General features: G+C 43.1%; 1 protein-coding gene across 2 annotated transcripts in view; it reads right to left on the reverse strand.

Moving 5' to 3' along the window:
- Nucleotides 1-4,570: 4,570 nt before the first annotated feature.
- Nucleotides 4,571-13,876, reverse strand: part of ARK2C (arkadia (RNF111) C-terminal like ring finger ubiquitin ligase 2C) — a 160,060-nt gene continuing 150,754 nt past the window's right edge. For both annotated transcript variants that reach the window (XM_072605220.1, XM_072605221.1), the window contains 3 exons: nucleotides 13,180-13,275; nucleotides 5,850-5,956; nucleotides 4,571-5,333 (listed from right to left, as the gene is read on the reverse strand). In XM_072605220.1, coding sequence (XP_072461321.1) covers nucleotides 5,216-5,333; nucleotides 5,850-5,956; nucleotides 13,180-13,275 — 321 coding nt within the window. In that variant the 3' untranslated portion in view covers nucleotides 4,571-5,215. The remainder of the gene's footprint in view (nucleotides 5,334-5,849; nucleotides 5,957-13,179; nucleotides 13,276-13,876) is intronic.

Genomic DNA, 13,876 nt, shown 5'->3' on the forward strand with positions numbered 1-13,876 from the left:
CAAGCTCATGGGGCCGTTAAAATCTCCACCCCATACCCCACTGCCCAATCCTGAATAAGAATTCTCTGTTCTACTGAATTTCCCAAGAGGAAACTTCCTTTGGAAGCTAGAGACTGCTGATGGGACAAGACTCCTAGAGTAGTGGCCTGTATTTCCCAAAGCACCCTCTTCGTTTTTCCCAAGCATGACCTCCTCTATGACTTGTCTCCCAAACCCTCCCTAATAGGAACCTTTGGGGTTGCTTTTGGGATGGAAGAAGCTGGAGGTGGGGGAGAACAGAGGTCCATATTCAGAGGGAGCCAGAGGGAAGCGAGTGAAAGGATTACCTCAGTTTGATGCTGAGTGCAAATCATATTTATATATGTGCTAAATACGGTTACTCTATTGCAGTTTTCCACTAAATCACAGCATACAGAATCAAAGGTTTGCATTTTGTTATGGAATGTATCCAAAGAGGCCAGCACCACAGTAAGACAGTTTGCAATCACACACCCTGATTTGGGACGAGATAAAGTTCAGCGAAATTTTGTGGGTTTTTGTTTTTGTTTTTTTTGTGGTCAAAGTCGGTTTTCATCGTACCAATGCATGCAAAGCATTCCACTCCCAGAAACAATGCCAAAATGAGGTAATAGGAGTAATAAAAAAAATTAGTATCCTTTCTAAATAAATAAATTATAATTAAAAATGCAAAACAACTATAAAAATAATTAAATAAGAACCCACAATATCTACAAGTTAGTCATAAATTATGATTGTTAAATATAAGGCATTTAAACTCACAAAACCCTGTAAACTAGCAACGTGCCATGTGTTTTTTTTTGTTTGTTTTTTGTTGCTTTTTTTTATTTTTGTTTTTGTTTTTTCTATCAGCTGAAATCGCTCTAGCATTTGCTCTATGCGAGGACAGGAGATGGAACGCGGGCAAAGGGGGACCTGACAGACGTTGCTACGGCGCCGCGGGGGAGAGGGGGGCGGGGCAAGGCTCCCCCACCAAAGGGTGGAGAGGGAGTGAGTGGGATTTCTTCAGGAAAGAGTCTAGTGGTGCTTTTCATCACCACTGGAAAAAAAACTGTGCTTGTTCGTTAGGCATAAAGAGTTAGTAACACCTGCATGGAGTTGGGGTGCTGGGAACAGAGGAGCTGATGCCCTGCCTCAGGGGGTAGCAGGACTGGGCGTTGGGCTCTGGAGGGGACGAAGAGAGGGTCCTGGTGAAGGGGAGGTGTACTGTGGACCCTGGGCCCTTCGGCCTCCGTCTGCCCTGCCTGCTGGGCTCGTTGGCATTGGTTTGACCAGAGTCCCAGAGGGGCCTGCTGCTGTGGCGGCGGCTGCTGTTGGAAAGGGGCCCCAGTTTCATTCCCAGGGCAGCTTCCAGCCACAGAAGGCACTCATGCTTCTCAGTCGAGGGTCTGAGGCCCTTGAGTTGAGCAGAAGAAGGACTGAAGATGGTCTCCTCTCCTTAAGATGTTGGCGTTGGAGCAGTATCTGTGCCTGCTTCCCCCTGACCTCCAGCTCCCCTCAAAAGTCCCTGGGGAGGGGAGGGAAAGGAAACATGGGCCCCTCTCCACTCTTCTTTCTCCAGTTGTCACCGGTGAACAACTCCAGAGACCTTCCAAATCAGGGGCTGAGAGTCTTGAGCCCAAATTGACTCTCACCATTCTCCCTATATCATGGAAGGGACCCAGGGTGCTTGGGTGGGGGGACAGGTGTGAAGGAGAGCAGGCCCCTCACCTGCCTCATCTGGCCCCCCAGACAGTACCTGGGGTCTCTTGGGGAGAAGTCAGGTAATTACAGCTCAGCTGGGATTCCACAAGTGGCAGATGATAAATTCCTCCAAGGCAAGGGCTGCCCTGTGGGTAGTCCCCACCTTGGCACCTAGAGCAGAGCTCTCTGCACCTAGGAATATATAAATGGGACTGGAGAAAATGTGGGGAAGGAAGGAAGAGGGGGGAAAGGATGAGAGGAAAGGCAGAAAATATTATGTTCCACTTGCTCTGAATTTTTTTTGTCAGCCTCTTAAGCAGATGTTCCTGCCCACCAAAAGAATCACCTTCAATAGCTTTCTGGTATGAAGCACCTTACTAGCTTGGAAAAAAGATGCCCTGACCTTAGGGAAATCACAGAAGGTTTGAGCTGGACCAGACTTTAGAGATCTAGTCCAACCCCCTCATTTTGCAGATGAGGAAACTGAGGCACAGAGCAAGGAAGGAGCTTACCCAAGGTCACCCAGTTAGTGTGATAGCTCAAGACTTGAAGTCAGATGTTTTAACTCATGAACCAGTGTTCCTTCCATTCTAACCCACTGCCTCCCTTGAACCTTCCTGTCTCTTCCAACCACCCAGAAGGGTGGAACAACGAACCAAAACAGGGAGAGATCTCTCCACTTAAAACTATAGAAAGGAAGTTCTCATTCTGATGGCTCTGTGGATCGAGCCCCTCCACTGGGACTCGTTTGCCCTTTCTTAAGGTCCTGGCTGCTGACAAGGCAGCTGCTTCTGATTGAAGCCTTCCTCCCCACTGAAAATACTGATAGCCTCCTGGCAGTTTTGTGAATTTTGTTTTGTTGTTGTTATTTAACTACTGGCTTCAGTGCAGTTTTGCAGTGTGGCATTTCCTTTAACACTGTCACATACTGTACCATTCCCCAATGTGTGCAATGCCTTCTAGACTAGACTAAGATCCTTAGGGGCAGGACTTGTGTTTTCCTCTTCCTCATATCCCCCTTAGCGCTTGGCACAACAGTGGACTCACAGTGAGCACTAATAATAATAGCTTGCATTTATATAGCATTTTAAGGTTTGCGAAGCACTTTACATTATCTCAGTAAAAAAAAAAAAAAACTCCACAGAATCATGGACTTTTAGAGGGACTTTCTAGGTTATCCAGTCTAGTCTCTCATCCAATGCAGAAATCTCCTCTAGGAAAATCCCCAGCAGATAGTAATCTGTTTAGACGCTTCCAATGGTAGGAAGATCGATGCCTCTTGAAACAAGCCTCTTCCATGGTGGAATAATCAGAAGACAGTAAGAAAATTCTGAGATGGAATTGAAGTCTCTCCCTATAACTTCTACCCATTAGTCTTAGTCTTCTGCTCTGAAGTGACAGAAAACAAACCTACTCCCTACTCCACCCAGTGGTCCTTCGTGCATTTAAACACTGGGACCATGTTCTCCCCATGTCCTCTCTTGCTTATTGAAGGGCAGGGGGAGAAAAGGGTGGAAGAGGGGTAGTAGAAGGGTAGGAGGAAAGGAAATAGGGAAGGTCAAAGGAAGATAGTAGAATTCCATATGAGCTGTAATCACTCTCCCACACTCCTTTTGGTTTGTCCTAATTCCTGGTGTTTCTCACCCATGAAAAAGAAAGCATGGACCCACTAATAATAATAATATTAATACTAATGAGATTAATAGTAATAAAAGCAATTTGGTGCTAGATGGAACTTCATGGGTTCCCACCTGTCTCCCCTTCTTTCATTCCCTCTGCTCACTCCATGCTTCAAAAAAGCTGTGGCTTTGTGCAGGGTGGGGAGGTGGGGGAAACATTAGATGGAATCATTTGGAACTTCCAAGTTTTTCCCCACCCTGAGAAGAGACCCAGGAGACAGCAGAAGTACTATTAATCCTCACAACATCCTGTGGAGGTAGAGGGAGTGGGGGCTGGGATAAAGATTAGTTTCTCCCCCACTTTACAGATGGGGAAACTGAGGCACAGAAAAGGGACAGTGACTTGCTCAAAGCAGGTCAAGGGAGGAGGCAGAGGCTGGGGGCCTCTTGCCCCCAGTTTCCCAGTGAAGATTTTTTCTCGAGCCAAAGCCCAGTCTCTGTCTCTCCAGGTGGGACCGGAGGAAGTTCAAGTACCATCTTGTGGCCTGTGATGCTCCACTCTGGCTGGCACCATAGAGAAGAGGCTACAAGCTTTGGCCTTCTCCCAGCCTCCTGGGGCATGTGAGCCTCACCATTCCTCCAGTGCCAGCCAGATCTCTAAGAGGAGCAGCGGAGAACACTTTGGCCAAGACCAGCTACTAATTATCTATGCTATTTATTTTCTTTTTATGTTTTACTTACTTTTATTTATTTATTTTTGCATAGGGAGGCAGCGGTTAAATCGCCTCTTTGCCACGAGGCAAGGAGCAGCAGAGGGGAGAACACAGAGCGATAGCAGTTGGGCTCTGGGGAATGCAGCAAGCTATGACAGCTGAAGGCCAGCCTCTCTCTAGCCTATGGGGAAACAGGGGAGGGAGCCCCGAAGCCAAGCCTTGGCTCCTCTGAGGGCCACCGGGGCTCGGGATCCTTCCCTCGGAAGGGACCTCCCTCTCTCCTCTCTTCCTCCCTGGTGGCCCACCCTGACCCCCAGCACAACAGGTGGGAGGCTCAGGGACGGAGCCCGAGGGATCCTGGCTGTTCCCACTGGATCCTTTCCTGTCCCCATCTCTTTCCCAGATGCCCCTCCTCCTTCCACCGCTCCGTACACTGTAAACATGATCAAAGCAAAAATAAAAAACGAAACAACACCAACACAAAGAACGAGAAGCCCCTCCCGCCCCACCCCCCAGACCTGGGTGAAGAAATCATCCTTTTCACTGTAAACAGAATTTGGCTTTTTTTTTGTTCGTTTGTTTTAACCTTTGTACCTTTTTTTTCCTTCTCTCCTAAAGATGGGAAGATTCGGGCTGTCGTTGGTCAGTTTTGTCAGGCACCAAAACAAGGGACTTGATGAGAAATATTTGGTGCAAATTCGGTAATAGCAACATGTCCACCACAAGATGACTAGAGCACCACACACAACATTTTTTTCTTAAGCTAACATGCTCCGGTTGCCATCCACAGAAATAGCTAGAGACCCCTACATGGTTTCTACGTAGTCGAGAGGTATATATACAATCCTTCCAAGGACAGGATTGAGGGGCCGGACTATCCAACTAGTACCTTCGAGATCACATCTAAATCCTCAGCAGCGTGGGCCCCCCCTTCCCGCCCCGCTGGTTGGGCAATGGCCCCTCCCCCACGCATAGCTCGTGGGATGGTGACCATTCGGGTTGGGTGGGACCTCCTTCCTATCCCTTTGACGCTGATACCACCGATTCCTCATTCCGCAAAATGTGCTTGCAGGCTTTTCCTTTAAATCAAATGGCTCAGAAGGCAAAGTTTGGCTGCAAGGGCTATGGCCGTCGGGGGACCTGGTGAAGGAAAGTGGGGCATCTGCCAGGCGGACTGTCACCTCAGCTGTCGGCACCCAGTTGTGTTTCAATGTCCACTCGGCAGATGGGGCATTTCTTGCTCATGGCGAGCCACTGGTCGACACACAGTTGGTGGAAGAGATGCATACAGGGTAAACGCCTAGAAGAGATGGGCATGAATTAGCTCTGGGACTAGTCAGAGGAAGGGGCACACGGGGCCAGCCTAGAACCAAGAGACCCTCTCGGGGGACAAATGATAGTTTATCCAAAAAAATCACCTAGCAACTTTCCACGAAAGCTAGGGAGGCTCAAGGAGGGCAGCCTATTTTAGTTTTATCATCGTCTTCCCGGAGTTTAGAACAGTGTCTTGCACGTAGTAGGTTACTAAGTAAATGTTTGTTGAATTGAACATAAGATAAAGATCCTCGAGTCCTGGAACCCAGCTCCTCCAGGGTGGCTCTCCCTAGACTGACTGAATGGGAGGGGAAGTCTTTGTGCCAAGCTCATCAAATGTCAAATTACTTTCCCACCTTATACCTCCCCAAATGTGTGCACACATGCATGCACATGTACATGTACACACATACACTAGCTGAGTAAGAGGAGATTTCTCCTAGTGGCATGTACCAACTTGATGACTAGGAGTCCTAAGAGTGCAGAACAGGGATCATCGTACCTCACATCTTCTCCATCCTCGAGCATGGACAAACAAATCGTGCATTTTTCATCCGTGTCTGACTCCTCCCCATCTTCCTTCTTGCCTTTGCCTTCTTGGGGTCTTCGCTGTAAGGAGAAAACAGACAAGACTTAATTACCCAAGAGCCTGCCCAGTGGCTCTTGTGCTTTTCTAAGTGAATTCCTTCCCTCCACAGTCCTTCCAATAGATGTTCCACCAAATGGTGTTCCCAGGAACCTCCCATTCCATTTCCCTGATTTCATCTCTCTTCCTCCATCAGTGCTACAGGGCAAGGCCAGAAGAGTCTCCTCCAGTGAACCAACAGCTCCTTTTTAAGCCCTTCCTCAAAATGGGTTTCTTCTCCCAAAGACTTCACCAGGTCCATCACCTGGCCTGGAAGGAATTGAAGCAAATGACTTCCTTCTGTGGCCCATCCTATTCTCAGCCCCCCTTTTCCTTCCTCTCAGCCAAATTGCTTGACTCAAATTAGCAGTGCTAGCCTGGCACACAGTAGGTGCTTCCTTAATTGATGAGCAGAATGTCATTTGCAGAAAGCCTTCACTGTTTCCCCAGACTGATAGTTCAGGCCAAGTGAGTGAAAGAATAACTTCATTTATTGTGGTCTCCTAGGCAGTTTTTGGGGTAACAGGTTAAGAAATCAGGAACATGGGTGAATCATTTCTGGAGCTGTGGTTTACACATTATTATAAACCTGTCTTAAATTGACTCTTTGTTTTTCATTTCCACTGACAACATCTTAGTGCAGACCCTAGTAATTCACACCTAAATTACTGCAACATCCTCTAAACTTGTTAATCAATTTGGGCATGGCCTCAGATAAACTTCGACCTGGGAAAGACTTTAATTTAGAAAGACCAAGATCTCCCTCTACATTCTGGACTATCACCAGTCATCTTGACTTTTGTCTTACAACTGGTCTCCAATGACTCTGGAGGAAAAAGTGAGGCTGATGACTTTGAGTAGTTCTGCCTTACTTAAATCCAATTCTCATGCAAGTCAAGACATCAACCATGATGTCACTGGTCCTCAATGAAGAATGAACAGCAACCACAACAACACAGGATACTAGGCCTAGAGCTCCAAAGGACCTTAGAGATCATCTAGTCCAACTCTGTGAGGAAACCAAAGCCCAGGGAAGTTGAGTAATTTGCCCAAGATTCCACAGGTACCAGAGCCAGAATTTGAACCCAAGACCTCTGACTCCAGAGCCAGGGCTCTCTCTGTTCTATCACTGCCTCATCATAACCTTCTTCCCTTCCAACTTTCACTGTATCTTGTTTCTGCTCAAGAACTTTCTAATTTTCTGACTCCCAAATGTTTCATTCCTTCGTAAAATCATAGAAATCTCAGATGTAGATTCATTCATTTGTTCAGCACCCTTACATAAATGATTTGCCTCAACCACCCTATTCTGCCCATTAGGTTGTAAGCTTTTTGAGGGGCAAGGCCTGTCGTTTGCTTCTTTTTGTATCCTTAGGACTTAGCACAGTCCCTGGTATACAATAGGTGGTTAATAAATGTTTATTGAATGAATGATTGGATTTTTCTCTCATAACTATCCACCATAAATTTATTTGCTCCAGGAAGGCTGGTCTCTATATCACTTACCAAACATGATATACTAATTTTCTGTTCTTTGACCATTATTTATGCTGCTCTCCCAATTTACATATAATTCTCTTTCCTCATCCCTGCCCCAGACTTCGCTGGTTTCTAAATTCTGTCCATCCTTCAAGGCCCACTTAAAAGCAACCTCCTCCTGAAACCTTTTGTGAACACTCCATACTTGTTTGATATTCCCTTCTCTGAATTTCTCGAGTACATGTAGTTCATAGCTCGTTGTACAAAGCTCACGTGTTGCTCTAAATTATTCTCTCATTTTTCACTTGTGTTCGTCTTGCTTCCCAGCAATCAGGGCCCTGACAACAGGGACTGTCATAAGCTCAGGAGACCTAAAACCAGAAGGGACCTTCTAGTCCAGTCCTTTATTTCATAAATGGGGAAACTGAGGCAAAGATACGTTAAATTACTTGACCAAGACCACACATGTTGCAGTAAGGAGCAGAGTAGAGTTTGTCCCCAGGTCCTTTGACTACAAAGTAGATGTTCTTTTCTATGGTTTATCTCCATTTTCAATGTAAGCATTTTGAGAACAGGGCCTGCCTAATTATTCCATTTGTATTCACAGTGCTTAGCACAGTCGTTGGCATGTAATAAGTGCCTAAAAGGATAGTTTTTTATTCCATTTTCACTATCTTCCATTATATTTCTTTTCTTCCTCCAGCAACGCTAAGAACAGAATTAAATACTCAATATATTTTGATGGATATTAATTATTTGCAAATTAGCAACACCTTAATGGGTTAGATCTGGGATCCTGGAGAACGGGGACTGTCTCATTCATCTTAGTATTCCCCATTGTGCCTAGTACAGGGTAGAGGCACACCACTGATCTTAAACAAATATTTAATGATTGAATGAATAATAGATAAGTTTCTACGGCACTTTAATATCTAGAAAGTTGTTTCCCCAAAACAACCCCGTTGGCTCAAGGATCATAAGATCATAGATTTTAATCAGGAAGGGACCTTAGAGAATTCCTAATCTAAACCTCTCATTTATTCGATGAGGATTAAATGTTAAGAGGTTAAATGTCTTGACCAAAGTAACAGAGCTAATGTTTGAAATTGGAGTCCTTTCGGAGCTCCAGAAGGTTTGGCCTATCCAAGGTGACTCAATAGGTGGCAGAACTGGGACTTGAACCCAGGACTTTTTAATTCAAGATTCAGTGCTCCTCAATTTAAAACTATGCCCAAAGGGCTATAAAAATGGGAATACCCTTTGACCCAGCAATACTGTTTCTAGGGCTTATCCCAAAGAGATCAGAAAAATGGGGAAAGGACTCACATGTACAAAAATATTTAAAGTAGCTCTTTTGGTGATGGCCATGAACTGGAAATTGAGGGAATGTCCATCAATTGGGGAATGGCTGAACAAGTTGTGGTATATGAATCTAATAGAATACTATTTTGCTTTAAGAAATGACAAACAGGTGAACTTAAGAAAAATCTGGAAAGACTTATATGAATTGATGTTGAGCGAAATGAGCAGAACCAGGAAAACATTATAGACAGTAACAACCACAGTGTTTGAGCATTGTTTCTGATAGACTTAGCCCTTCACAGCAATGCAAGGACCTAAAACATTTCCAAAGGACTCTTGATGCAAAATACCATCCACATCCAGAGAAAGAACTATAGAATCCAAACACAGAATAAAGCAGACTACTTTCTCTTTTGTTATGTTTTGTTTTGTGTTTTCTCATGGTTTCTCCCATTCATTTTAATTCTTGTATGCAACATGACTAATGTGAAAATGTGTTTAATAAGAATGCATGTGTAGAACCCACATAAGATTGCATCCTATCTTGGGGAGGGAGGTGGGAGAGAGGGGGAGAAAATTTAAAACATATGGAAGTGATTGTTGAAACTGATGACAAATTAATTTTAAAAATAAAATTACCTACATTTTCAACAAGAACAAAAAAGATTCAGTGCTCTTTTTCATTACATTTAGCTGTTAAATTACAAATGTGATTAAATTTGATCAATCCAACTGTTGAGTGAGGCATACTGATTGAACCACCAGATCCCAAAAAATTTCAAAATAATGGGCCAATATCAGCCTGGAAAAAGGTCTGCAATGAAGTGATTCAGTATTTATCCTTGATTCTGTCCTGTTCAACACTATTCTTACTGATTTGAGGAAGGCATAGTTGGTGTACTTAGTAAATGGGCAGAAGACAAAAAGTTCAGAAGGATAGCTAAGGATGATTGAGATCACAAAAGTTTCAACATCCTAAAACAATGTGCCAAACTTAAGATGAATTCTAACAAGAATAAATAATAATAAAACACTTTCGGGTTCACAATGTGTGCTTTTGCCACAACTACTCTATTAAATAGGTACTAAAATAATAAGTATTATTAATTCGATTTTACAAATGAGGAATCTGATGTTTAGAAAATTGCATGGACTGAAAAAAATCAGCTACACAAATACAGCATTGGGGAGATGTGGCTTAAAATGGTTCGTGTAAAAAAGAAATGGGGATTTTAGTAGTTCAATGGGAGTGAGAAGTATAACATGGCAACATGTTAATTTAACAAGCTAAAGTGACAGGTTGTAGTGAGAGAGAGAATGGGAGAGGGAGAGGGAGAGGGATGATAGATAGGTGATGTAGATATATAGGTAATAGGTAGATAGAAATAGAGAGAGGTAGGTAGGTAAAAGATAGAGATAGGTGACTGATAGATGATAGATACATAGGGAGGTAGATAAGTAAATCTTTAATTAAGCACTCACTACAGAAGTATAGTGTACAAAATAAGGGAGGTTCCATCCCCGCTGTACTAGGCACTGGTCAAACTATGCCTGAAGCATTTGTTGTATTCAGTTTTGGTTGTCATATTTAAGGAAGGATACTGACACATTTCCAGAGGAGGTCAATTTGAAACATGACTAGAGATCATACCATAAGAGAATTGGTTAAAGGAATTGAAACTATTTAGCCTAGAGGAGAGAACAATTAGGAGTATAACAGCTGTCTTCAAGTATATGAAGGACCACCAGATAGAAGAAGGATTAGATGAAAAGCAGATTTCATGTCTATAAAAGGAAAAACTTCCTAAAACTCAAAATGCAGTGAGTTTCCCATTACTAGAAGTCATCAAGTACAGGTTGATTATTCATTCACTGGGGATGCTGTGGGGATTCTTTCTTCACACCCAAGCTGGTCTTAATCACCTGTGAGGCTCCTTCCACCTCTAAAGTTGTCCTTCCTCCACCTTCACATGAATGCTGTTCAGGGTAGAAAATATTCCAATTTTCTTTCTTATTTAGAGACATTGAAGCTTTGACAGGAAGCTGCTCATTGCCAATCAAGGGCAATTAGGCAAGCTAGATCCATCTCTGGAAAGATCGCCATAATAAATAAAGTCTCTCTCAGGAACCCCTAGTAACTGAACGACCCAACAAGGTGAGTGGGAATGGTGAATAGACAATTCACCACAGCATTTCTCCAGGAGACGGGGAGGGAGACGAGACGGGGAGGGAGACGAGACGGGGAGGGAGGACGGATATGATATTGCCAAGAAGGAATCTACAGATTATAAAGTTTGGGACAGAGACTGAAGAGCTTAGAAATGCAAGTATTATTTTTATCACTGCTTCTAATTGTAAGAAGAAGCTTCAGGAAAGAAGGAAGGAACAATTTCAGGTTAAGATGATGTCTGAGAACAGGATTTGGTTTCTAAACCGTAATATAAAATGCAGGCAGGTTAGGGTGCTGGCCAGGGATGGAGTACACCCAACAAGGACTTGTAAGAATATATTTTCCTGTAGACTTAAACATCAAATAAGAAAGCTTTAAACTGAAAAGAAAAGAGTAAGAAGATTGCCTACATATATCTGCAAAGTGATTTAGCTTAAGCAGGGCATCTTAACTTAGGGTTCATAGATCCCTAAGGGCCTGTAAAGAATAGATTTGGGGAGCTCCATGAACTTGGATGGGGAAAATTCACCTTCATTTCTATATAAGTGGTTTCCTTTGTAGGAGGACTTTTATTTTATACAGTTAAAAACCCCTGTTCTGAGAACGGGTCCATTGACTTCACCAGACTGTCAAAGGGGTTTAGGGGACCAAAAAAAGGTTAAGAGAGTAGATGAAGAATGTAGCAGCTACTATGTAAAAAGAAAATAGCCACAGAGAAGCTGAATAATTCAGAAGGGCCAAAATATATGAAGGGATCCAGAGATAAAAACTCACGTTCTCAGATGTCTACACACAAATGCACAAAGCATGGGCATTAGAGAACTAGACTTCCTACTGCAAAGAGGCATAGTAACCAAAGCACGGGATGTGATACCTCTCCCATGCTCTGTCCCAGCCATCTAGAGTACTCAGTTGTTGATACCATATTTTGGGAAGATATTAATAATTATAAACCATCTCATAATATAATTAGTTGAAGAAATTAGAGGCATAATTTTATTGTTGTTGTAGTCAAGCTATTTCAGTTGTGTCTGACCCATGACCCCATTTGGGGTTTTCTTGGCAAAGATACTAGAATGATTTGCCATTTCCTTCTCCAGTTCATTTTACAGATGAAGAAACTGGGACCAACACGGTTAAGTAACTTGTCTGAGGCTGGATTTGAACTCTTGAAGATGAGTCTTCCTGATTCCAACCCCAGAGCTCTAAAGTAAACCTAAAAAGGTGAAAACTGAAGGTGATCCAAAGAATGAGCCTTGGAGCCAGGATCAGAAGCTAGCTCTCCCAAATAAATCTTAGCTAGTCTAACTTCCTTCAGTCTAAGACATAGCAGTCACCTTACGGGAAACTGCCTTGCCTTCCCTTATCCAGGCCAGACACACATATTCTCCCATAGATAACAAATGCCTGATTATCCACAATTCAAACAACCATACAGCTCTGTTAGTAGGTTATTTAACTTCTCTGAGCTTCAATCTCTCCAAATTTAACCAAGGATGACAAATTTGATGTATCTTTATACACTTTTGTCCACTTACCCATACCTATCTTCATAAGAACAGACACATCAACATATGTTCTTAGTCCCCAACTCAAACTCCACCTTCTGTGAAGAGGGCTTTCCTGGTCCCCTTAGCTATCTGTGCCTTCCTCTCAAAGGTTATAATCCATGAATTCTGAATGTGTCTTATATAAACATATTTATTTTCATGTTGTAAGTAGAATGCAAGTTCCTTGAAGATTGCTTTTCCTTTGTTTCCTCAGTCTTAAGCAAGCACTTAATAAATACTTGTGGATTGGTTTATTCTTTATTACAGTCACTGTTTGATGTAGTACTGAGGTCAAAAATTTTGTCACCAAGAAGCCAACCTTCTGGTAATGAGCTTCCCTGCTCCTGATCCTCAGACAATAGACAGTCTGTCACCAGGCCTGTACCTGAAGCCTTTCCAACATAGTGAATCTGCCAACACTTGAGCTTTCCTGCCATAGCCATCAAGAGCCCAGAAATGTTCAGGCAAACACACCCTTGCCCTCATGTTTCTACGAGGGTCACTACCCTCTTTATCATCTCCGTCAGACACTGAATTAGGGCCATAAAGTTGCCCTGTCCTCCTGGCTGATGAGGGGATTCCCAGACTTTGGTTACCTCTGTTATGTCTCTCTAAGCATAAGCTGGATCTAGTTCCATAGCTGCTGACATAGTAAACAGTCTTAAGAACTGACCTGCTCAGTCAATGTATGGGAGAAGTCACTTACCTTCTTGTACTTGTGGGGGAAGGTGAACCTCTCAATGGTGTTCTGTACAGCTCCTCGACTCACACTGCCCAGTCTGTCCTCCAGCTGGAGTAGCTCCTGCAACAGAAATACACACACACACACACACACACACACACACACACACACACACACACACACACATACACACAGTGAACTGCTTGGTGGGACTACAATAAATATGTAGAAGAGACAACCGAAGGACTTTTTCTGATTTGGACAAAATGCAATAAAAAAGTTTTTCTTTTCTACATATTTCTCCCCCCTCTTTAATTTTTCTCTATCAATTAATCAACAAAAATTTATTATGAACCTAGCCAGGTGCTAGAGATACAGAGACAAAAAAAAAAAAGGAAAGAGAAAGAAAGGAAGAAGGAAGGAAGGAAGGAAATAAGCCCTACTCAGAAGAAACATTCTAATAGAGGTAGCAATGAGTACACATATAAGTAACATATATTTTACATATATATTACATACACATACTCAGCATCAGTATAAAGAGAATAAATACAAGGCAGTTTAGGGAAAGGAAGAATTCCCAGTTGGAAGGATCCAGAAAGGTTTGTTGTAAAAGGTGACAACTGATGCCTCCTTTACATCTTAAAGGAAGAGAGAAACTCTATGAGGCAGAAGGAAAGAGGGTGTGGATTCTAGCCATGGAGTATAGCCAATCCACAAG

This window comes from Notamacropus eugenii, chromosome 4, assembly GCF_028372415.1.
Source record: "Notamacropus eugenii isolate mMacEug1 chromosome 4, mMacEug1.pri_v2, whole genome shotgun sequence".
Lineage (NCBI taxonomy): Eukaryota > Metazoa > Chordata > Mammalia > Diprotodontia > Macropodidae > Notamacropus > Notamacropus eugenii.